Genomic DNA, 24,438 nt, shown 5'->3' on the forward strand with positions numbered 1-24,438 from the left:
ACCTTTTAGCGGTCCTGAGCCTGTGATGGCAATTACACGTTCCTATGGTGAAGGCCAGCATTTCTCAAGAAACAATCACGACTGACTTCAAACGACGAGGTCCTCATTATCTTGACCCTCGTCATTATCAGCCATGATCTATCGACTGCTGGATGAAGGCCTCCCCAAACAATCACTATCTCTCACAGTCTCACAATGCAACGATCGATCTACTTACTTGGTCTCTCGGGCATGTTCCCTACTTTGGCTGCCACTCCATCAGTCTTGGCCACCAGCCATCACCTGTCCGAACGACGTGCCCTGCCCAAGCCCACTTACTTTTCCCAACATTTAAAGTGATGTCACTAACTTAAGTTCTCTAATCCATGTGTTCTTCTTCCCGGGGATCATTATGGTTTGTGTCAACCCCCAGCTGCAATTTAACTTCAAGACATTCCAATTGTTAGGAGGCAATAATGCAAACGTGACAGTAACTTTCATAAGAACAGCAGTGCTTTGTGGTATAAAGTGGCCATAGAAATGCAACGTGCTCACAGATGGCTCAGGACTCAAAAGAGAAGATAATCTTCTCGCCGTGACTTTACCAACGGCTGGCCGAATGCGCCGCCACAGGACTGCCAGGCCAACCTCTGCTGCCAACGTCAACGCTGCCAATACCAAAACTAACGGGTTTCTGTGGTCGTCGCGGACTGACCGGAGGTGCGCGCGGGAGACGAGAAGGCGCCGCCATCGTCCTGCTGCGCCGCGGGACACTCGGTGGACACGAGCTGCTCCAGCAGGGGCACGAGCACGGCCATGCCGCCCATGCAGTGGATCACGTCCTGCATGACAGGGGGCCGCACAAAACCAAAACGCACAGACGTCCGACGCTCTCCGTGTGCGCTTCGACGAGGGTTCCCGAGTGACGGTGGCGACCGGGCACTTCTCTGTGAGCTCTGGCGAGCGAAGGGCGACTAATGGGCGGGTAACGAACAAGTCGTCCGTTACCTTGATGTCCCAGTTGACGACCGTCTGCCCGGTGAGTCGTCCGTCAAACAGGTGGCTGGGGGCGAGGTCCAGGCACAGCAGCTTTTGACACGCCTAGACGCATGAGCGCACACACACACACGGTTAAACATCCCCGGTATAACCTACAACACCGTTGGTGCAAGTCCCGTTAGTGAGCACCTATTAAAGATGGCACAGCATACGAGTAGATGGTGTGAACAGCCCCATGCCTGGCTGGATTTATCTCCCCAGTGTTGATGTTCACACACTGCAGGAAATACTCGTTGTAGGCCAATTTATTTGCCACTGTTAGCCATGGCTGAGAAGCAATATTTAGTTTCCCGATTGGTATCAAAGTGCGCTAACGATTGCACCAACCACTCCTCGCAAACACAAACAACAACAGCAGCCACCATTCGCAACAAAATTGCGGTGACGTCACCACGGCGCTTGTGCCAAGCTATATGCCCTTTGCGGCTATCACATCAAGTGTCAAAAGCTCGGTGACAGGTCATGAAACAGACCCAGGTGTAATGGGTTGACTAGGATGACATGTGCTCGCCACTGTGCCAAGTCGCTGTGTTAGCCGCTCGGCGCTCCGTTCATTGTGAGCTACACTCCTCTACACTCCGTTGCTATCGAAGGGCAGCAGCTGCCAACTGCCCTGTAGCCTCCTCCACAGAAATTGACACTGCTGGTACCAGTCATCGACGAGCAGTTTAACACACACGCAACAACAAAGACCCTCCATATAGCCTTAACAGACTGTTGGGGCAAGTGCTGTTAGCAAGCACTTATAAAGGCCAGTACGGCACACAAGGGGATGGGTGGCCAGCACCACGCCTGGCCGCCTTTGTCTCCCCAGGTACTCATTGGAGGCTAAGTCGACTTTGGGGAGGCCCAGGACCGGTTCAAATAATCGTCACTGGTGTTGGCCATGAGCGGCAATCGAACTCGCGTCGCTGGGTTTATGGCGAAGCGCGCTAACTGCTACAACACCGCTTCCCACACATACACAATCACACACGCACCTTGGGGGTGTAGTAGAGCAACATTTTGGCTGGGAGGTCGGTCAGCTCGGGGGCACACTCCGGAGGCTTGAATGGGAACAGGTTGTTTGGGCCTACAAACACACGAACAAAAGAATCCCCCATATAGCTTACCAGACTGGAGGGGTAGGTGTACACGCACACACACAAGCACACAGAGACAAAACAACAAGGACAGAGATCCCCCGTATACTCTTCACAGGCTGCTGGGGCAAGTGCTGTTAGCGAGTAGCATACCTATAAGGCTTGCAGCAGTATCAACCATGTCTAGCGATCCACATCTATAATAACTGCAACACCCACAAAAACGGCAATCATTGCAAACTCTACAACGTTGCAAACACTGCAATCGCTACCATAGCTGAAATCGCTACATACTGTGCAATCGCTGCAATCACTACATTCACTGCAAACTCTGCAATCGCTGCAAACTCGGCAAAACCCACCGGCCTGGTACAGCGCCTTGACCTGCGGTGGCTGCAGGGCGTCGTGGAAGACGCTCACGGAGCCCAGCTGGCCCCGCAGCGATGTGGGCGAGCCCCACTCGCTGTCCTGCGTGCCGGCCGGGATGGTGCGCAGGCACGGCGCCGTGCCGGGCGCCAGCCTGGGCACGCCGGACGACGAGGACAGGCGCGGCAGGCCGGCTCCCGGGAAGGCCGAGGGCCTGGTGGGGCTGCCGTCCAGCACCGAGGAGCTGGACGCGGAGATGGGCGACGGGATGGCCGTCACGCCGTGCGATGACGGGGAGGTCGAGAAGGAGGTGGAGGAAGAGGAGTGAGGCGGCGAGCCCGGGAAGAAGGACGTGGGCTCGGGGATCTGAGACGGCGTAGGCGTGATCGTGCGGTTGCCCGCCGAGCCGATGCAGCACGACGTGAATGCCTGGAAAAACAACAATGAAAGCGTCGTCGTCATCATCATCATCAGGCATTGCCAAATTCACTGTTGGATGAAACCTGGCCAGTTGGTTCATTGGTAAAGTGAGCGGGGTGGGTAGATTCCAATTTCACAAACATCGACCCTGATTCTGGCACACAATGGCCTACTCTTGCGGTTGTGGTGCCAATGTGCGTTAGAGCGCCACTGCTTTCCCTGCCCCGTCCACCTAACGCTGGGGCAGAGAAGTGCGGCATTCAACTTGAGAGCAGCGAGAACTGGGCTACATGAGGCTGCGTTGTTCTCCAGGTGTTTTGGAGCGAGGCCCGGGTGCGGAGTCACCAGCATTGGCACAGCCCGGCTCCTTGCGCAACGAAGAGCCCTGTTACCAATGTCAACCGGCAAGGGGACGGGATAACACAAACACTCATGGCCTTCACACAGGCACTGAAAGAAAGAGAAAACTCACACAGAAAGGAGAACAGCCGCGTCTCTCGCTCCCGCCTCCCGCCATCGCTCCCGTCTCACCTCGCCCATTGGGGGGAACTTGAGAGGTGCCGTATCGCGCAGCTGCCCATTCACGTAGATGTTGACGATGCACTGGGAGAAGAGGGCGCGCCGGGCGGTGGTGTGCACCACGGCCACGCAGTGCTGCCGGTGGAGCGGGCGGAGAGGGCCGCAGAGCGCACGGTCACTCACGGCACAAATACAAAGACCCCCCGTAGAGCCTTAACAGACTGTTGGGGAGAGTGCTGTTAGCGAGCACCTATGATACATCGCACACACATGTGGTGGAGTGGAGGCATGAAGGCAGGGAGGGAGGAAGGCGCACCCAGGCTGAGTCGTGGAAGCAGGTGTCGGGCAGGCTGACGGTGACGTACTCCTTCTTGGTGCACACGGCCACCACCAGCACGCCGGCGCCAGTCACAAACGCCTCGAATCCCGTGCCGCTCGACGTGAAAAAGCTGCCGTGGGGTGAGAGACATGGGGTTGGGGGGGACACCGGGGAAGACGTGGAGAGGGTATTTGGCCTCTCTGCCACCAGCATTGGCGTGAGTAAGCGATCCCAGGGCCGCACCCACGCACGACCACACACGACCCGCGTGTCCGCGCCGTCCTACCTGTACAGCTGCTTCCGCTTGCCGCCAGCGAGGTGCGCCAGCCTCTGCTCGGTGGCGTCGAGGCAGAACCAGGCGTGGAAGCTGAACCCGCTGCCGGGCCAGCGCTGCACGGCGGGCACGGTGATGCCGGCCATGGCGTGCGTCAGGTCGAAGTAGTGCATGGCGCGCTCCACGCCGTCGCGCCGCGCCATGGCCGACAGCGCACGCGTCACCGTCCCGGTGAGCGGGTGCGCCGCTTCCGCGGGGAAACCGTCCGTGGAACTCCACCTCCTCTTCGCGCTCCCCTCGTCCACCCGGCTGCCGTCGTTGTCGAGGTAATCGCCGCCGCCGACCGCGAGCACGGTGCCCAGGGCGGTGGCGGCGCCGACGTGCAGCCTCGCGCTCACGCCGACCGGCACCAGAGCCGGCGCTGGCGGAGCGTCGCTGGACGCCACCGAGGAGGAGGTTGATTGAGCGGCGGTGGCGGCGTCGGGGGTGGGAACGTCCGACGAGAAGGCGGACTCCGTGGGGGAGGAGGCGTGGATGCGGAGGAGCCTGAAGAGGCAGAAGAGCTCCTTGGCTCGGATGGACTGGGAGCCCAGCGCCTCGAGGAGTCCGACGAGGCTCACGGCGCAGTCCATGTGCCGGACGGGGTCCACCATCTGCAGGGCGGCACCACGGAGTTCACGCGCCGCATGCCCAGCGCGGGAACAGGCGTCTCGGACCCCGTTGATGAGGTCCTCTGCCCAATGGCAGGGCCTCGTGCTCGCAATCTTTATTCGTGCTCGCTTACCCAGCAAGGCTCTTTTTCCAGGAGGGTCCTGCCAAGTTGTCCTAGCAGGGGGTGATGTTGTTTCTGTGTGTGTGTGCGTGTTTCCCGATCGAGTGATTTTGCAAGTAATTTGTTCGCATTGTGCTACGAGGCCAATACCAGCTGCAAAGAGATGAGAGGAATTTGGAGAACCCGGAGGAAACCCACGCAGAACAGGGGGAGAGAACACATACAAACTCCACGCAGAAAGGCAATCGAACCCAGGGTTTTTTGATGCGGGGCAAAAATGTCACCTCTGCGCCGCCACCCCGCCACCCTACGAGCACCTCCAGTGTGTGCGCGCGATATAGAACCAACAACGCAGGGAACTGAATGCGTGTAGGGGTGCACAGCGACGGCGCGCACGCAGGCGTGGGAGGGAGGCAGCAGCGGCACCTGCAGGGAGTCCAGGATGCAGGACATCATGCCGGCATTGACGCAGACGGTGCGGCTGGGACGGTCGGCGCAGCACAGCTGGTGCAGCGCGGCGGCCAAGTAGGAGCGGGCGGACAGCGACTCCAGCATGGGCAGCCAGCGCACCAGCATCAGCAGTGCCTGCACGTTGGCCACGCCGCCGCCGCCGCCCCCGTACATGCGAGAGGCGCCGCTCAGCGCCTGCCTGTGGTCTCCCTCCACCGCCTGCGACCGAAGACACGCGCGCACAGAGGCAAAGATCCCCCGTGTCGCCTTTAGCAGACTGTTTGGGGGAAAGTGCCTTTAGAGTGTGCCTAAGAAGGCCGGCACGGCGCACGAGGGGGTGGGTGTGGCCAGCGCCACGCCCGGCCGCGATTGTTTCCCAAGTGCTGATGTTTACACACCGCACCAGGTACTCTTATCAGAATCAGAATCCTTATTTAAACTGGAAGAATCCAATGAGCTATGAAGCTCTTTTCACAGTAGGGGTGGGTCAGTTATATATAAGGCTGAGTCGACCCAAGGGAGGGCAAAGCACTAGTTCAGATAATCGTCACTGATTTTACCCGTGGCCGGGAATTGAACCCAGGTGGCCATGTTGACAGGGCGGTGCGCTAACCACTTCACGACCGAGTCAGTTCTGAATCGCTGCAGTCTGTTGGTCCCTCGGGCAAAGACAGGAGTCCTCTTCCAGGATTGTTCCAGACTCGCTCCACGGTTCCTCCGAACGGCGAGCCGAGGGGACCAGGCGCGTCCGCGCCAGGTCATCCGTCCGCCGGACGAGAAATATATCTCGTCGCCATCACGAGAGCCACGTGAAGATTCCCAAAAAGGAATGATGCAGGAGGTCACCCCTCACCATGTCCAGCAGCTCGTACAGCAGCGCAAGCGACGGCTGTCCCAGGGACTGCAGCAGGTCGAACAGGTGGTTGTAGCCGATCCGCTCCTTGAACACCTCCTGCGGAGGCAGCGGCAACAACGATGATGCGGGTGTGGTGGTGGCGTGGGAACGATGACACGGGGTTTTGAAAAGTGTCCCAAAACCCAGTCGATTTAAGGTTGAGGAATTTTCATTTATTATTCGCCTCAAAACGATTTATGCACGTATTGGAAATACAAAAACGCAAACTCACATTCGAACCCCGAGCCCTCCCACGGTGACTGTTACCCATGGTGGCAGGGCATGCCGGAAAGTGCTGCCCACTACTTAAGGACCAGAGGTCACTTGAATGGTTCCGAGAGGTAGCTCCGCGAGATTCGCTTCAGCTGACCGTTCATTAACAAGAAGGGTCGCGCCGCTCTGCGAGATTTCCGAATAATATTTTGACACGACACCAGCAGTGTAATCGTGACAAAATGACAAAATCGTTTTCCAAGCATCAACAATAACAACCGACTGTCATGCCAGCAGTGCGATGGAAGCAACAGAACAGAACGTAGAGTTTCACAGAAAGTTCCTCCAGCCATGCGGCAGTGGGCGGGCAGCCCAACCCAGCTGATAATTGTTTGCGAGACAGCTGAACATTATCGCGTTACATTTACACGAGACAATAAAAAATGGTCACGGAGATACTGAGCAAACAGTCTCATAAAACGCCATCAACGCTAACGGATGCACAGCTTGCGCACACTCCACAAACCCACCAAGACACAGCTCTGCAATGGGCAATCTCACACAGGTTTGGGAACGCAGCAGCAATAATTGCTGTCGTGTCCTCCTACACTGCTGTGACTACACTCCTCACACCCTTGTGTACAGTGCTGGCCCTAAAGTCCATTAAAGGTTACACGGGGGACCTTTGTCTTTGTGGTGCTTGCTCATGGCACTTTCCACAAAAAGTGGTGTCAAGATCGCCCTCTGTGGGGGAGGCTCACGAAGGACGCTCCTGGGCAGTTGGAGGCAGTCGTGCTCCAGCAACGAAAGAGGGTGGAGGAGCGATGTTCACGTCATCTAAGCGAGTTAAACTATAACACCTGGGCCTAACCTGCAGCCTCTTGCTCGTGATCCTTTGACACATCGCACAACAGTCTCAAAGTACATCAAGCCTGGCACAAACGGCATGACGGCACCGCCGCCAAGAAATGGCAGTTGTTGTGGTTGTCGTACGAGAGAGTCTATGGGTGTGTCTCTCATTGTACAGCTAGACCAGCACGTTCGCACTCTTGAGTGCTGTTCACAGCAGCTATCGTTGCTGTGTGTGCCCGCCCCCACGCCCCACCGTGTGTGTTTCCCGCACCGTGTGGGTGGCTCACCTTGGCAGCGGGCGAGGTGTGCATCACGCACGTCAGCACGCGGATGGTGAGCACCGTCAGGGCGTCCGTATGCTTGCCTGGGCCCTGCGCAGGCATCAGCAGGTTGCGCACGGAGGCACACAAATGCACGCACACACACGGGAACACATGCAACACACGCACGCATATACGCACGCACATACATGCGCGCTTAACACACACGTGCAGCAGCATACACTACAATCAGAAACGTGTCATGCTCAGAACAACGATGTCAACAAACTGCATCTAATTTGTTTGAAAAGAGAGATTAGGCCACCCAGGCTGAGGTTCTGTACACACCACGGATTAACACGGCAGCTCAGGAATTCAACGTTAAACTATGGCACAAGTGGTAACAACTGTCACTGTGTTAGTGGCTCTAAACAGTTCTTCTACTTTCTGACAATCGTGCACTAAATGTGCTGCGGTGTTTGAGTGTAGCTGAAAACACGTCGCTCGCCGGGCGATATTGCGGCATCGCTTGGCAATGAACGCTTAAAAAGAGGCGTGGACGAGGTTTGGTTGGTAGAGGCTCAAAAATGTAAAATCGTCGCGGGTCCACCCAAGCGTGCCTTTGGGGCCCGATGGCCAGAGACGCCGGCCGTGGTGTGTACGAGCCCTCAGCGTCGCCTCCTCCGCACACGTTCAATTTCAATCGATTGGATGAGAAAACCACACAGAGCAGACTCGATGCATCGCAAAACTCGCAGCTGGGAAATTTGTTCAGTGACCAACGGAACTGAGATTAACAGACCGGCGCGTGGTTTCTGAAAATGTTTGTCGACTGCAAAAGAAAATAACCCCGCAACACTGTTGTTAAACGTGCAGCCTCATGCAAATCAAACTGAATCTGATACAAATACCGGCCAGTCTGCATGATTTCAGCCAAAGACTGGTGGTGGTTTAATCTTCGTGACCAGCCACCAGATTCTAATGGCCACTGTGGTTGAAACCAAGAAAAACAAAGCCAAAGGAGTAAGCATTTCACGTAAAATGTTTAAAAGTCTGTTAATATTTGTGATCGTAACAACCAGTTTTATAACACGTAACGTGTAGGAAGAATGTAACCGTATGGGGTCGAGGGTTAGGCTACGTCTGACCTCTTGACCCGGGACAGTGGGCTGACACAGACTTTCTCAGTGAGTTTCATGGTTCCAGTTGGTGTCATGGAGACTCTATTACAACCATTTCACACTTCACCTGATTTACAGCTCTAGCCCACGCCGACTTTCCAGAGCATATCAGATTTGCGTGCATCGATTTACACACATCAAGATTTATTCAAATCGGCCATGTCGACAACACAAAAACGCATGCAAAAAACAAAAATACAAACGCTACCGCTAGAGAGACGGACAAAAAGGGCCCTGCACCAGGATGAGTCACGATGGAGGGGGAGAGGGGGGGGAAGGCTTTTGGGAAAGGAGGGGGGGGTTTTCCCAGGGTAGGGGGAGGGCGAAGCGTGATCAAGCGAGAGGAGGCACCGGCACACCCAGAGAAGCACAGGGGGCAGCAGGCTCTGGACAGCCGGAGTTCAGAGGTCACCCCGACGCTCGCAGGGAGGCGAGTACCTGCTCCAACTGCAATTTGCTGTTGGCAAGCTCTTTCTCGCTCTTGCCTGGCGCTTTGGCTCTAGCGCTCAACAAGAGCTGTCGGGGCAGACGACACGGGGCAACACACGGACGTGAGCTCGTGAGGACAGAGAGGGACGGCAGTTGGGGGAGCAAGGGGTGGGGGTGTGGGGGCCAGGGGGTGCGCAGGGGGACACAGGGCCAGCCCAAACCCCGCCACGTCGCATCCTCCACAACGGATGGAATATCGGCGCGAGCCCTGAAACCGATAAAACGCAACCAAGGGAGCAATGGGGACATCCCGTCGTCTGCGATGCACGAGTCCGATTCACGGGGGTGAGTTTTAGACGTACATCTAACGCGCGTGCACTTCCACTGTGGTCTTTACACATTGAAGAGTGTGCGGCGGTGTTTATTACCGGCCTCTGTGCACATCCGAGCGTGGCATCCGCACGTGCCAATGGAGGTCACGGGCCTTGGCCCTCTCCAGCTCTGCCGAGCTCACAAGCTAAACGATACCACCCTGCGTTTGTGGCCTTGCCGTGCGGTACCCACACGTCAAGCTTTTCCACACTGTCCCGCTTTGCCGAGTCACGATGCGTCATGCTGCGTCATGCCATGCGATGATGTCGTAGTACGTGCGGAGCCTCGCTGCGCACGATGTATATGCCACGTAAGACGTGTGCGCCGTGAGGAACCCTGCTGTAACGTGCCTGTGTCGTGCTAGACCATGTCACGCTGTGTTGTGACGTGCCACTCCGTGCCTGGTTGTGCTGTGTCACGCAATACGGGGCCTGGCCGTGCGCCCTGTTCCGTGCCGTGTTGGGCCTTGCCGTGCTGCGCCGTGTCACGCGCCGCTACGTGCCGCACACCTTGCTGTTGTGGAGTAGCCGTGTGAGGTGCTCGAAGCAGTTGCTGTTGAGGAAGCTGGCCTGCAGCACAGGCCGGTCTGAGCAGGCTAACATTTCCGGGATGGATCCTGCGCAATAACACAATGTCAAGAGCCATTGTCGTCAACATTATTATCGTCGTCATCATCAGCCATGACCAATCCACTGCTGGAGGAAAGCCTCTCCAAGTCACCACCATCCTTCATCGTCCTGCGATGCAATGATCAACCCGGCTCCTGCACACGAGCCGATCTCATCGCTCCGTCTCCTCTATGCAACATGGCCACCTCAAGAGACGATTTAAATCGCCGAGTTGAACATTTTAAAGTTGAGAGTTGGGGTCATGATGGGAGGTGCTCATATAAGCACCGAGGCATTGGTGCTCATGACCTGTTTACAGCCCTGAGCCAGTGGTACAAACAAATTCCACATTTATATGGTGGCGGTGAGTCTCGCCATAGGATAACCACTGGTTACCTCTTCACAGAATATTGTTTATTTGATCATCCCTGAAGGGACAATGGGCTGAGTCAAGCCCCGACCAGCATGCGAACTCGCAACCTTGCGAGTCGCCCACTCTCCCGCTCAGCCACCCTGCCGGTATAACCGCAGACCACGCAGGCAATCAAGACCCGTCACGGAGCACGGCACTCACTCAGCATGTGCATCTGCAGCTCCACCAGCCCATCGTTCCACGCGAGGGACCCGGGCATCGCGACGCCCTCAGCGTTCAGCACCTTGAAGTACCCATCCAGCACAGAGGCCACCTCCACCTGCCGCTGGTCCGGGCTGCCCGTGTGCAGCGCCTGCACCATTTCTGTCAGGCACTTGAGGGTGAGGCCGAGACGCCCCCGGGCCACGGACCCCGAGGACTCCGCCATGGCTGGATCAACCAGGAGCCGCATAAGGACCTCCAGGGTGGCCGGGGAGATCGCCTGCAGTGCGTTGCGCTGAGAGAAAAATCGATCACGTCGGTGTTCGTTACAAGGAAGAAAAATAGTGAACACGCATAGATTTTGTAACGATCACCAACACGCGTTTGTCTGCAGAATATCTAACCAGCAATAATCACGTTGACTTTCAAGCCATGCAAGCGAGACGATGTCACACGCGCGGATGGTTTGAAAGTGTTGACAAAGATGATCGCAAATCTCACTGCAGTCAGGCGGAGTAATCTCGAGGGCATCTCACCTGGTTGCCCGCGATGACGGCCCCGAAGAGGTGCAGCAGTTGGTCCGTCAGCTTGCCAGGCAGGTGCGTGTACTCCTGGAAACATTCTGACACCCGCAGACGACGCACGGTGACGCACGCGGCGTTCGCGGGGGCCAAAGCGGCCCAACCCCGCTAAGCACGGTGGGACTCTCGTCTCAGCTGGGCATGCAAGGAGTGCGTGAATCAATGCACGACAGCGTACATGAAGTGACAGCAGCAGCGCTTGCTGCTTTTGGATCTGATGGGAGGGTAGAGAGTATTGGCGAGGTGTGGTGGCACGATCGGCTTTGGCCAATGGTGACATCTTGATCTGTGCTCTCTACGGGAGCGGGCCAATATTGTGCGGGTAAAAAGTTGAATTTATTTTTATATGTATCATTCGATGCATGTATTGTGTGATTAAGGACTTTAAAATCGATGAATTATTTGACCGAGGGCTTCTGCGAGTCTCGTTCTCACAACCCCAACCTTCTATTCAAATGGCACGTTTGGTAAAAAGCAATCACTTTCGCGCTGTTTTGATGGAATCCTTTGCGTGTTCTTTTCCCAAAAGCACATGCATGCTGACAAAGACAATGGAAGCATGGAGAGCCGCACGCTTGGAATTCTGCTGAGAGACAGGGGAGCACATGGCTTAAGAAGCATGTCCAAATTAGAGACATTACATTGCCTGAAGAAAGTGAGCGGGCGTGGGCAGGACACGTCGCAAGGGGAGATGATGGCCGGTGGTCGAGACTAACACAGCAGTGGCATCCAAAGGAGGGAACATGCTTGAGAGGACATCTACTGCAGCGATGAAGCGATGAAATCAGCTTGTGTGGAGGTGCTAGACGGGTCACAACGTCACCGGACAGTGAGAGATTGTGATGGCTTGGAGGCCCCTTCATCCAACAGTGGATAGGTCATGGCCGATAATGATGATTAATGTTTGGTAAAACACAAAAACTAGCCCTGTGGTGTGGCATTAGGAGAAGGCACCTTACATATGGCTCATTTTCCTCCCTCTGAACCTGACAGAGTGGATACAGCAATGCAGGCACAATGCCCTCCATTCATTCTGCTCAAAACCGTGAAAGTCAATGTCTCGGTTAATGTGATAATTTCACTGTGAAATAAACACTGAAGAGGAAACGTCTGCTCTTGGCTGGGCTACAGTGCCGGGAAAAGATTGCATTGCAGACCACCTCAAAAACCACTTCCTGTGGAGCCCGAGTGCTGGAACAACAACGTCAGCAGCAGTCGCGATGCATCTACAAACGTGCCTTGCGCACCAAACACGACCACTCTAAAACTCCATTGCACCACAATTCCTTACAAACATTATGCGTATTTCGCTTTCTGTAAACAGGAGCGAGCGCACGCATTTTGCTTCAGCCTGCGAGGAACAGAGAGGAAGGGTTCTCATCTCTTCCGGCTCTCCGGCTCACAGCGCGACCTCAACACCACAATGCTGCGTCACGGTGCTGAGGGCCTGCAGACCACAGACCGCTGCCCCACACACCCTCCCACGCCGCCCCTGTCTGTGCGGCCGAGCTCGTAAACCGCCCGCCGCAGAAACAACGCGGATGAACGCGGGGCGAACTCACCCCTCCCCGACAGCGCCGGCCGTGGGAGACCTGCGCCCTCCCTGCTTGTTTACAGGCTCGGCACAGGGGAGGCTGTAACGACGACTCGTCGGCGGTGGAGACATCGACCTAAATAGGCGCCGTCTGCGTCAACGAGCTTTTATAACCGATCCCAGCTACAGAAACAATGCGGGGCAGCCCCTACGACTGTGCCCATGGACCCTGGGGGAATTGTGCATTTTGCTTGTTTACAGGCTCAGCTTAGGGGCGTTGTAACATCTCGTCAACGGAGCCCTCTAACTAAACAGCTGGGAGCTCCTGCAGAATTCAGCACAAAGCTTTGAGTCTCCCGCTAGAGCGATCCGGCTGTTCTCTCAGAAGACTTCAGCCCCCCCCCCCACCGAGTTCCCCCCGGGCACATCAGCGGTTCGTCGGTTGTGACCATACCTCGCTTGGGTTGGCATGCGCTGACGCACGCGCGCGAGAGATGGACGACTCACACGCGTGGGCACGACGCGACACTAAACCCACGCACGGTTCTATTTCGGTGAACAACGCTTGTCAGTACATCGCTGGTGTGGAGTGAACTCGTGGATGCCGATGTAATTGTTCCCAACAGGGCTGAGACGCAGCACGTACGACCGCGTGAACGTGTCGAGGATTTAAAGAGGCAGCGTCGGATCATCGCATGTGTGGGTGGCTTTGCTGCTCCAAGGCATGACGCAGAGGACAAGCGCAGGAAGGCAAGCGCCACCAAGATCATTCCTGGCATTTATGCCCTTTTAAACAAGCATATATTTAGCATTATTTTAACACGTTTGTTTAAATTAGAATCTACTCAGAGCTGCAAGTCACAGGGACGGGTGGCGGGGGGGGGCGATACCGCTCTTGTCTCCGGCACCGCAACGGCTATTTGCAATCCTTGCAACACGACACATTTGCATGTTGCGACATTTACCAATAACCTTCCGTCATTTCGCGTAACCCCTAATTGCGCAGGACGGACCAGGGCAGCAACTGTGCCAAGCCTCTCCCTGGATCTGTCACTCATGAATGCGACACGAGGTTTATTTTCACACGGAAGGCTGCTTATTCAATGTTGTCATTTGTGTCTCCAGAAAAGCAACATTGAGTCTCCTGAATCTTATTCAATAGCTTCAGGAAGTGTTGGTAATTTCAAGACTGAAAAGCTTGCTTTTTGTACAAATAAAGCGATGATGATGAAGATGATGGCAAGAATTGATAGCTTACAAAATCATAAAATTACGTGCTCATGTAATAGTACAATGGAAATAAAGTATATTCTTTGGTTCTTTCGGTAAAGTCACGTAGACATACAATTGATTCTCACTACTACCGAGCAATGCCAATCATGTCCCGCAATATAATCTGATTGTAGCGAGAGGCCGAGTCATCTGCCCGTTTCCCTCGAGCTCGCGCGCACGCGCTGACTCACGGTAGAAGAATGGCACGAACTCGTTGATTAGCGGCGCCGCCTTGAACCTCTGCCTGCTCCGCTCCATCGCGGAGACCGCGTCGCTGAGAACGCGGAAAGACAACAAGACAAAAGGAAGAAGATCGCCCCGTGTAGCCTATAACAGACTGTTGGCTCAAGTGCTGTTATAGCGAGCACCTACAAAGTCCAACACGGCACACGAGGTGGTTGATAGCCAAAACAATGCCTGGAAGCTTTTGAACTCCCCAGTGGTGATGTTGACTCACAGCACCAGGTACTCATCTAAGGCTCAGTAGGTCAAGGAGAAGCCCAGAATCGGTTCAAATATTAGTCACCAGTATTGCCCGTTAGCAGGTGCATAGTGCGATGTGCCAAGTGTGACAATCCCCTTTCCCAGATACGCACGCAGACACGAGCGAACAAAACAAGATGGGCGCACGGAGCGATGGGGCCTCACCCAGCGATGCGCCGAGCCCAGTTCTGGTAGGGGTCGTAGAGGCGCTGGCATAAGTGCAGCGAGTGGAGAGCGAACGTCTCGAGGGACAGCTCCCCGCTCACCTCCCGCTGCTTCGTCTGCTCCTTCGACTGGGGGACCACACACAGAGACAGAGATCACCCGCATCGTCATTCTAATTGTTCTTACTTTGGTTTACTCAGCAAAGCCTCCATGAGTCTCGAGTGCCTTTTTTCAGGGGGGTCCTTCCAAGTTCACAGTAGGGGTCGACGTTTCTATGCGTAATTCCAATAGAGGCCCTGATTTTACTCACTAGAGTGAGAAGATGGGCCAAATTCAGGTCTCCTTGTAAAGAGAGGCTTTTTTAAAAAGTCAGTCCACTGCTGGATTAGGGCCTTCACAAGCCACGGGAATCATGGGATTAATCACCACGATCCGATAATCCCATAGGTAATTGATTACTTTCTAACCTCACACAAAGATCCCCCGTATAGCCTTAACAGACTGTTGGGGCAAGCGCTGTTAGCGAGCAGCTATGAAGGACGGCACGGCACGCGAGGGGGTTTCTGGCCAACACCACGCCCGGCCGTCTTTGTCTCCCCAGTGGCGATGTTTACACATCACACCAGGTATTCATTTGAGGCAGAGTCGACCTAAGGGAGGCCCAGGACCGGTTCAAATAATCGTCACTGGTGTTGACCGTGAGCGGGAATCAAACCCGGGCCGCTTGGTTCGTAGCGCAGAGCGCTAACCGCTGCACCACCACTCCCCATTTCTAACCTCACACAACACGTGCGCACACATGCACGCATGCACACGCGTGCGCACACACGCACCCCCTTACCTGCTGGATGCACATGGTTGCCAGGGTGATGACATGGCTGATGTAGGAACAGGCTCCAATATCTTCTACATTCTGAACATTCCTGTGGGTGGGGAGAAGAGAGATTAAAAAAACGTACAACTCAACACGTGTAAGTGTGTGTGTGTTTGCATTTCTATAGGACCCAGAATTAAACTTTTACCATAAAGGTTCAAACACATTGTGAAGACAAACGGTGACATTGTTCATCACGGAGACATCAGCATGATGTCTGTCAAATATCTTAAGAAACTAAACTTTTGCCAAGATGCCAATCGATCTTTTTTATTACACTTGTTTACCCAGGGTAGCCTCACCGAGTCCCATGACTCTTTTTTTCAAGAGGGTCCTGCCAAGTTTTCGTAGTAAGGGGCGATGACTGCCGTGGAGATTACTATCGAGTAATTTGGAGTAATTTTTCAAATTTGGCAAATGTTGACCGTGACGCCGGCGTGCGATGGCCTACTATTGCGAACGACATCAGGGGATCTTTGATGTCCATTATGGAGCAGACGGCGCATAGCGTTGAGATTATTCCCGCAGTGAGAACCAGGGAGGTCACTGGATTGAGAGCGCCACTCTAAATACTGCCCACTGACCCATCATTATTTGGCACTAAATAAGACAGTAATCGTCAGTCATTATCTATCCACTGCTAGGTGAAGACTCACCCAAATTGTCACCATCTCTCACAGTCCTGCGATTTAACTAGCCAATGGCAGAGCCAGGATTTTCAGGTAGGGGGGGCAACTCCTCCAGCAATGAAAATTTTTAGGAGTTGTTAGTAAGTAAGGACTTGTCCCTTGCTCTTCATTCGACGCGTGTGCGGTGATGGCGCAGCCATTGATCGCGGGTCGAATTCGAACCGCGTTGTGTGATCGGCATCGTGCTCGCTGAAGGTGAATGCCTTCAGGGAAGTCGTGGACTCGGTAACCGCAACCGCGCACAATTCTGTGAGTCGCTTATAACTGCTTTGCCATTACATATTGCCAATTATGGACTCAGACTATTGTCCAATCATCTCATAGAGTCCCTGGCACGTAATATTATGCTGCAGTGGGGGTCGCAAAATGCCGATTTATTACTAATAAACCCCAATGATCCGATCGAAATTAGAGATTTAGATTGGATCATCGGGGGGGCACGTGCCACCTCCCCCCCCCCCCAACTGGCTCTGCCAGTCTAACTAGCCATCTGGCTCCGGTACACGAGCGGATTTCACTGCTCCGTCTCCACAGTGCACGTATTCTGAACGCGCTCCCTCCATTGGCTGCCCTTCCCTCGTTAGTCCCGACCACCGGCCCTCAATCGATTTATTTATATGTATATATCTATTTATTTTCCTATCGAGAAAAGCCTCGCCGAGTCACCAGGCTTTTTTCCCAAGAGGCCCTGTATTTGAATGCTTGGTCGATTCTTTCTTTAATGGGCGTTCGTTTTGAAGCGTGGTCACCGAGCTGTATGCAGCAGAGCTCAAACCGCAGCACAGCAACGCCCCTCATTACCCATTCACAGAACGGCGCAGGAATGAGGAATCTCTGGGCGTTATCTCGAAAGGAAACATCAAACACCCACACCTGTCTTTCTCGTCCGGCCGCCGCCAGAGGTTTCTCTTCATCGACGCGATCGGCAACCGTGCACCACGTCCACGTCGCCCCAACACTCCCATCCCTCCTCCCCCGCTGCCTTCTCCAAATCCTCTCCTAGATCGAGTAGCAAGATTTCATTTACTGTGGTCAGGTCCACCTTTGACATGCCACTGCCTGCCTCATTCACTCTACTGCCCTCCACACACTCCCCTGCCTCTTCACTCCCCTCCACACACTGTTGTATCTCTCTACGACTATACTACTCTATTGCCCCCCTCTCTATAAAATAATCATGCCCACTGTTTCTGTACAGCATATCAACATGGGGGTCTCATTTAGAGGCCGTACGCCAATCCGCACGGCGTTGTGCGATCGCGTGGCCGGCTGTGCCGTGCCACGTGAGTCACGGAGACCTGCACAGGGCGATGAGGGCCTTGATGATGAGCAGCGCGAGTGACAGGTGCTCGTCATCCAGGCACACGGACAGCTTGTGCACGCACTGCACCAGCTGCTGGCTCGACACCTGCAGGAAGCTGGCTGGCAGCACCGAGAGGTCGGGGGGCCGTGGGTCCCCCCTGCACAGCGACCGACAAACAAGGACAAAGAGCACCCCGTATAGCCTTTAGCAGACAGACTAGCACGGTTGGCTACGTACGGTGTTAAAGGAGTTAAAATGATATTTACGTAAATGCCGTTAGCGAGCGCCTGTTAAGGTTAGAGCGGCACACGATGGGGTGGGTGGCCAGCACCACGCCCAGCTGCCTTTGTCTCCCCAGTGCTGATGTTTATACACTGCCCTAGGTGCTCATTACAAGGCTGAACTGACCTCGGGGAAGGCCCCAGGACTGGTTCAGCTATCACTCGCCACTGATGTTAGTCACGGCCGGGAATCTAACTCATGTCATCTGGTTAGGACCACAGAGTGCTAACCAGTACCTAACCACACACACTCACACATAAATGCGTGTATCTGTGTAGACAACAGAGCCAGCATTGTTTGATAGCGTGTAATACAAATCCTGGCATGGAAAGAAATGCCGCGTGACATTGTTTTAAATGGACAAGCAGATTTGTTATGAGCGAAATACTAATGTAATTGCTTCCGAATCACACTTTATATCTCATTGTATTACATATCTTACTTGTAATCGTAAGCTAAATCTTACATTGTACTTATGTTATTAACGTTTTGTTGTAATTCTTAACATTCAGACTCTTATTTGTTTGATCTTATTTGTTTGCATTGTATCGCTGTGTTCCACTTTAATAAACATTGCTTTTGTGCACCAGGTCTTAAAGACTTTTTAATTCCGAGTTCTTTGAGTTTTAATCGGCTCTCAGCTGCTTGTAAACCAGAGATGTCTATCTCCCTCTGTCTGTGGAAGTGTGGCCAGCAGCACACGTGGCCTAGCGTATGTTGTCTCACACATTACAAATCGGGAAATAATTTTAGTCCGAGTCGACCCAAGAGAGACCCCCGCCAGGCGCAGGTACCGAAGAGCAATAGTAGTGTGTCTACAGTACAGTTGAGCCTGGAATATAAATTAATATTTTTGGTTTCAAGTCATGCAGCCAAACAAATTTGTGATGCTGCTGCGTTTTCAGTGGTGCTCAAGCACAAATAACAACAACATTCAACACTTTGTCAAGAACAGGGCCCTAAACAGGACAAATATACAGGGTGGCCTAAAAGTCAGGTCACATAGGGTTAGTTCATTAATTTAAACAAATGTTCAAACTGACTTCCACTAACATTGATGCATGCATGCATGAATTCTCTTTTGAATTGAATTTAGGACTTTTTAAAACGATTACAGCTGTGGAATCTTTGAACATTCAACAATTATGTGTTGTTGTCTCAACTCATTCCAGGTTCTTGGTCTAGTTTTGTAAATGACCGATTTGCAGTGACCCCACGGGAAGACGAGAAATGGACATGGATGATAGTAGATAAAATATAAACTTAAAGAATTAACAATAAAAATGTTTTAATTCCAGTATTAAAATAAATTCAATAACCACATGTCCTGACTTTGGGCGACCCTGTATAGGCACTGGCCCTTACGCTACAAAGATGGGTAATTGCATGACATATAGCCTATCGTGTGCATTTTCCTCTTGTTATTGACGAACGTGTTAAGGGTTTTTGCATCCATCATTAGAAGCAGTCACAACATCTTGAGAATATAGTCACGCTGACCCAAGTTGCATTTCTTTTGCGACCGTGTCATTGTGCACCACTTACACAACAGATGATGTCATGAGTTGCTAACATTCAGTGATAAGTTTAGGCCTTCGTGTACTTTTAACAATCCATTGTTAAACATGCATGTCCTCCCAATGCACACGCATGATTATTTATATATGCTCTCACACATAACATCACCGAGTTTAAGCTCAACAACTGTGAGGCTTAACTCAAAGCGTAGGTTTCTGTAGGGCAATACGATAATCCAACTTTGGGTTAGGCCATGTGTTAGCTTTACGTCAAAACTGTGGGGCTTACAAACTATGACGTAAACTAACCTAGCTGCTCTCACCATTAGGGGGTACCTGCTAACCAACACAAATCACACGCAAACATATATTGCGGCACAATTTTTTTTAACCATTGCCATAACGACACGGAACTTAGTGACCCAAAAAACAATCATCCAAATGTAATAATTGTATTTTGCTTACCCTAGCACAAAACAATGCAGCCCACTTTTAAAATATCCACCGTTTTTTATTGAATGGGCCTCACTCCCTCCCTCCACCACCCACTCTCCTGCCCTCCTCGGCTGCCCCTCTCCATGCCCCACCAACCCCCCATTGACTCCCGCCCCCCATCCACTGACGTACCTCATGAGAATCACATCCTGGTCGAGCGTCGAGGCCTCGTGTGTCACCACGAAGATCTCCAGCCACTGGCGGAGGTAGGCGAGGTCCTTCTGTGGGAGCGGAGAGAGACGGAGCAGTGCTGTTTGTTGCTGGCCGTTTGGTGCTGCGAGTTTCTGGGCCTGTGCTCAGCGATCGCGGATTTAAAAGCAATCAGCACCACTCACCACCTCCCTCCCACGGAAATTTTAACCATTCGTCAATCCGCCGCTGGATGAAGGCCTCCCGACGCAGCGTCGGTTCGCTTCATCATTCTTCACCTCGCTGGTCAATGCAGGTCTGCTATGAAGGGCCTTTGTCTGAAATGTCACCACTATTATATGTTGCCTCTTTAGGACGACAATGTTATTGATGAACGTGTTAAGTGTATGTTGTTTGTGCTTGTGCACTGTTGCCAATCCAGTATCACAAATTCGTTTTGTGCGGTGGTGACTGGGTGCAACTCTGATATCACTTGCCTCTGATGTTAGTCATGGTCAGACATCAAACTCTTGACGCTGGGTTCAGAGAGCAGTGTGCTAGCCACTATGCCATCGTTCCATCCCCAAATGCCCCCTTGTAATTAAATCGGTACGCAACTCAGCAGACGGGAATTTTTAGCATTCCTAATAGGGATGACATTCCTTTACCCTGTCCTTTTTTTTAGCATCGCCAAGTTAAAAACAAATCTTTACTCATAGAAGTCTTAATGATTCCCAAAAGCCTTTCGTCAATCGCCCAAAAACTGGTGCAGTTTTTGGGCGATTCCATGCGGAGTCTTTGCATGTCTTTTCTGCACTACATTTAGGGTATTTTATTAAATGCTCAACTCTTTGAAGTAGAACTAATGAACAACATAGTGCTGTAAAGACAATTCTGACTTAATTTGTACCTTTTTGTATTTCATCATAAGCTATATCTATCCACCGCTGAATGATGGTTTCCCCAGTCACCATCCCTCACAGCATTGCAATGCCACGATATTAATATATATATTTCACCGTCATTATTACTACTACTATCACTTTGATCAAGTCACCCGGAATGCGCCCAATCTGGTCAGATCTCAGCGGTTAAGCAGAGCTGGCCCTGAGAAGCGATTGGATGGGCGGCCACCACACGTGCAACAGCCAAGGGGCAGCGAGGCAAACGCAGCAACAGACATTGTTGTACTGTACTTCTACCCTCCCCCGGCGGTGCTACCTTTCCTTGACAAATCCACATTAGCCGGTGTGGTGACCCAGGTCACTCTTGTAAATGAGACTCATCCCGGTCTCTTGAGTTCTCATCTGGTTAAACAAACCCAACGTGAAACTTGAACTCCCACGACCGCCATCGAGTGAGGAGGCCCTCATCCATCAGTGGACTGAAAAAAGGGCCGCGCGCTTACAAATCGGCCGCACAACAGCTCCAGCTCATTGACGAGCGCACACCGCATCACTCGGCGCACCTGTCCCGCCAGCGGAACGTAAACAGCAACACCCCCCCCAAACGGCTGGAAAATCCCACCACCACATTGAATGTTACTATGGTCGTGTGGTCACCTATTTTTTTTATGCAGTCCAAACATTTTAAATTGAGCTGAGTTATGAATACGTGGGGGTGGAGCGGTGGCGCTGCGGTCAGAGCACTATGCTACGAAGCCACGGCGGACGTCAGGGTGGCGAGTGATATCCGAACCGGCCCTCAGGAACCCTTCCTCATCAACCTCCATTGAATTATTGCTAAACAACCCCCACGTGATCATCTATCAGAGCGCGCTCACCAACTGCGCCACCACTCCAACAAACCAAAGATACCCCCCCCCCCCCCCGTATAGCCCAAACAGACTGTTGTTAGCGAGTACCTATGAACAGCAACACACACACACACACGTACACATGCAAATGCGCACGCACACACGGACATGGAGTGTGATGCAAGGGAATGGAGCCGAAGTGGGCAGGGCAGGGCGGTGTAACGATGGCAATCCTGTTTCTCAACGCTCACCCCCCCCGCGTCCCAGGGCTGGGTGGCGGTGCTACCCAGCTCACCGTCGACACCAGCGCGACACAAGGCGACGTGAACCAGTTGTGGCCCTTTCACAATAAGAGTTCACTTTTGTGGAGGAGCGAGTCGACAACTCCGGCACAAATTGCGCCATTAGTGCTAAGGACCAACGCAGGGCCTTTTATTTTACCTCCCTGCCACTTGAAAGAACGCATTGGAATTTTTATGTGTTAAATATATATTTGTGATAGGTGATTTTGCATTTTAATTACAATGCACCAGAGGTGTTTTTGTGCTTGGGAGTGTGCCCGATCCTGTCAGATCTCGCAGGCTAAGCAGGGTTGAACTTGGATTCCATGGTCAGCAGCAGAGGACAGTGTAAAAAAACATCCACTATTGTACTGTACTATGCTTCAAAATATCTCCCGCCCCCCCCCCCCCCCCGCCTTCATGAACCGGCACTCACCAGCATGGCGAAGTACGGTTAAACAACCCCCACGACCCGCGCGTGCAGCATACTCGAGTATCTACTTTGTCACGATTCTGTTGTTGCGTATGGCAGCGATATGTTCAGGAGTTCTGCTAGCCACGACGAAAGGGCATCAGGAGAGAGTTCGTGTGGTTTTGTTATTCCTTCTCCGCTGAAGGAGTGCAGACTACAGCGGAGATCACCAATGCCAATTTGTGCAATGCGATGTCTTAATCACCACGTGTGGTGTAAGGTGGGTGGGGAAGGCACTCGTCCAGCGGTGGCGTGACAAAAAAAACCATGGCAGCACGCACGTACACATCGCGTCCTCGCAACTTAGAAACCGCGGCGGCAGACTTAAACGGCCTTGCACGGGAATGCTCGGCGACACGGCCAACCGGCCAGCTGCCCCCCTCGCCGAGCGGGACCGCGGGAAGGTGTGCGACTCGAGTGGCTCGTTGCCTGGCAATCTCGTCGAGTGGTGGTGCCTGCTGCGCGCGGGGGAAGGAGGGCAGAGCGAATGTGTGGGTGCGTGGGTGGGTCGGGGGAGGAGGGCGGCATCCTGAGATGGATTGGGGGGGGTAACGAAGTAGGTGGGTCGGTGGGGGGCTGGGGGCGTGTGTGCCACACGTGAGCGAGCCACCTGACCTCTCACCCCCCGCCCACCCCTTAGGAGAGACGGGCGGACGACGCTGGGTCATTAAACATTAACTGGCGGAGGAACGCGTCCACCTGTGTCAGTCGGCTCCCTTGCCCGCGCGCGCACCCAGGTGCTGGTGGCTCTCTCACTCATGCACGCACACGCTGGGTGGACACAATGCTGCTGCGTCACAGAGGGCTAAGCCGCCTTTACCCTTGCCAATTGAGACTAATCCCTGCACTCCATGGAGAAGGAGGAGGCATTTGCAGCAAACTGCCCCAGAGTATTATATCGACGGCTAAGGGTCAGCAGTACGGGCTTAACTATTACACTGTAATGGACAACTATTACCGACTCGCAATTGTAGCCCGGGAAGAGCGGTGGCACAGTGGTTGGCACACTGTGCTATGAACCCTGGGCACCCCCTGCTTCATCACCAACCTGCATTGACCAACAAGGTTAAGTATGGTCAAACAACACGTGGGAGGGCCGCCATCCAGCAGCTAAGCAGGGGTTCCTCAAGACGTCGCCGTGAAGGTCACTGTCGTGCGACGAGCATTTCACGCAGCGACTGTCCCAGCAATCACGTGGCAACTGCCGCAAGACTTTGGCCTTTTTGCACGTAAGGAAAACAAAGCAAACATTCCTCGGCGCGCGCACCTTGACGCACAATGAACTAGCAGCAATGCTGCCCCTCTCAAAACAATGCCAGCCGTTTGAGAGCAGAGTGGAAGAACCGAGGAGGAAAGACGCCATGGGCGTCGCGTCGTCAGCGTTCACCCAACTGGCACCGCGGCATTCACCCGACGACGGTCGCCGCCCGCTCGTCGCGCGTGCCCACGTGCGTTGCGAGCGACGCGTCCGAACGCCGCAGCCGCCACGGTGGGCAAAGTCCGGCCGGGCAGCTGTTGCGCTGTGCGCGCAGCGGCCAGCAGCAGCAGCAGCTCGAGTGAAGGCGGGAAGGAAGGAAGAGCATCGTCAGGCGCCACACTCAGCACCTGCCCGTCTAGTATTGACAAGAGGGCAGCAGGATATTACATACCCTAAAGCTGATATGCACGCTTGCCCCAACGGTGTTATATTCCCTAGTACTGACGGGCACGGGTTTGCATTGCCCAGCCAATGCCGTCTCAGGTGGCTCAGCGGTAGAGCGAGCAGCTTTCAATTGGAAACGTTGTGCGTTCAAATCTTGGTTGGGGGTTCACTCAGCCCCATTAACCCTACAAGGTCGATAAAATACTCACCGCGTTGTGGGGAAGCCAACAGCATTTGGCCTATTCTTTGGGTCTTTTGGTAAAGACACGGAGATAGGTTCAAATAAAATAACAAAAAAACGACGACGTTTCGATCACAACACCGCTTGGGTCAGATCGG

The 24,438-nt window shown here is 53.5% G+C and overlaps 1 protein-coding gene across 2 annotated transcripts in view; it reads right to left on the reverse strand.

The window, feature by feature from the left end:
- LOC116943965 (neurobeachin-like protein 1) overlaps positions 1 to 24,438 on the reverse strand; it is a 55,913-nt gene that overhangs the window by 24,273 nt on the left and 7,202 nt on the right. The window contains exons 2-20 of one of the 2 annotated variants that reach the window (XM_032957351.2): positions 19,952 to 20,040; positions 17,521 to 17,682; positions 15,501 to 15,582; positions 14,660 to 14,787; positions 14,203 to 14,285; positions 11,161 to 11,246; positions 10,625 to 10,919; positions 9,952 to 10,058; positions 9,080 to 9,157; positions 7,488 to 7,571; positions 6,094 to 6,192; positions 5,217 to 5,459; positions 4,031 to 4,671; positions 3,742 to 3,874; positions 3,438 to 3,560; positions 2,483 to 2,915; positions 2,019 to 2,110; positions 988 to 1,080; positions 695 to 821 (exon numbers count right to left, since the gene is read on the reverse strand). In XM_032957351.2, coding sequence (XP_032813242.2) covers positions 695 to 821; positions 988 to 1,080; positions 2,019 to 2,110; positions 2,483 to 2,915; positions 3,438 to 3,560; positions 3,742 to 3,874; positions 4,031 to 4,671; positions 5,217 to 5,459; positions 6,094 to 6,192; positions 7,488 to 7,571; positions 9,080 to 9,157; positions 9,952 to 10,058; positions 10,625 to 10,919; positions 11,161 to 11,246; positions 14,203 to 14,285; positions 14,660 to 14,787; positions 15,501 to 15,582; positions 17,521 to 17,682; positions 19,952 to 20,040 — 3,178 coding nt within the window. The remainder of the gene's footprint in view (positions 1 to 694; positions 822 to 987; positions 1,081 to 2,018; positions 2,111 to 2,482; positions 2,916 to 3,437; positions 3,561 to 3,741; positions 3,875 to 4,030; positions 4,672 to 5,216; positions 5,460 to 6,093; positions 6,193 to 7,487; positions 7,572 to 9,079; positions 9,158 to 9,951; positions 10,059 to 10,624; positions 10,920 to 11,160; positions 11,247 to 14,202; positions 14,286 to 14,659; positions 14,788 to 15,500; positions 15,583 to 17,520; positions 17,683 to 19,951; positions 20,041 to 24,438) is intronic. The other variant, XM_032957352.2, reaches the window with a different exon arrangement.

Source organism: Petromyzon marinus, chromosome 19 (genome assembly GCF_048934315.1).
Source record: "Petromyzon marinus isolate PM22_M1 ecotype Great Lakes invasive population chromosome 19, UKy_Petmar_22M1.pri1.0, whole genome shotgun sequence".
Classification (NCBI taxonomy): Eukaryota; Metazoa; Chordata; class Hyperoartia; order Petromyzontiformes; family Petromyzontidae; genus Petromyzon; species Petromyzon marinus.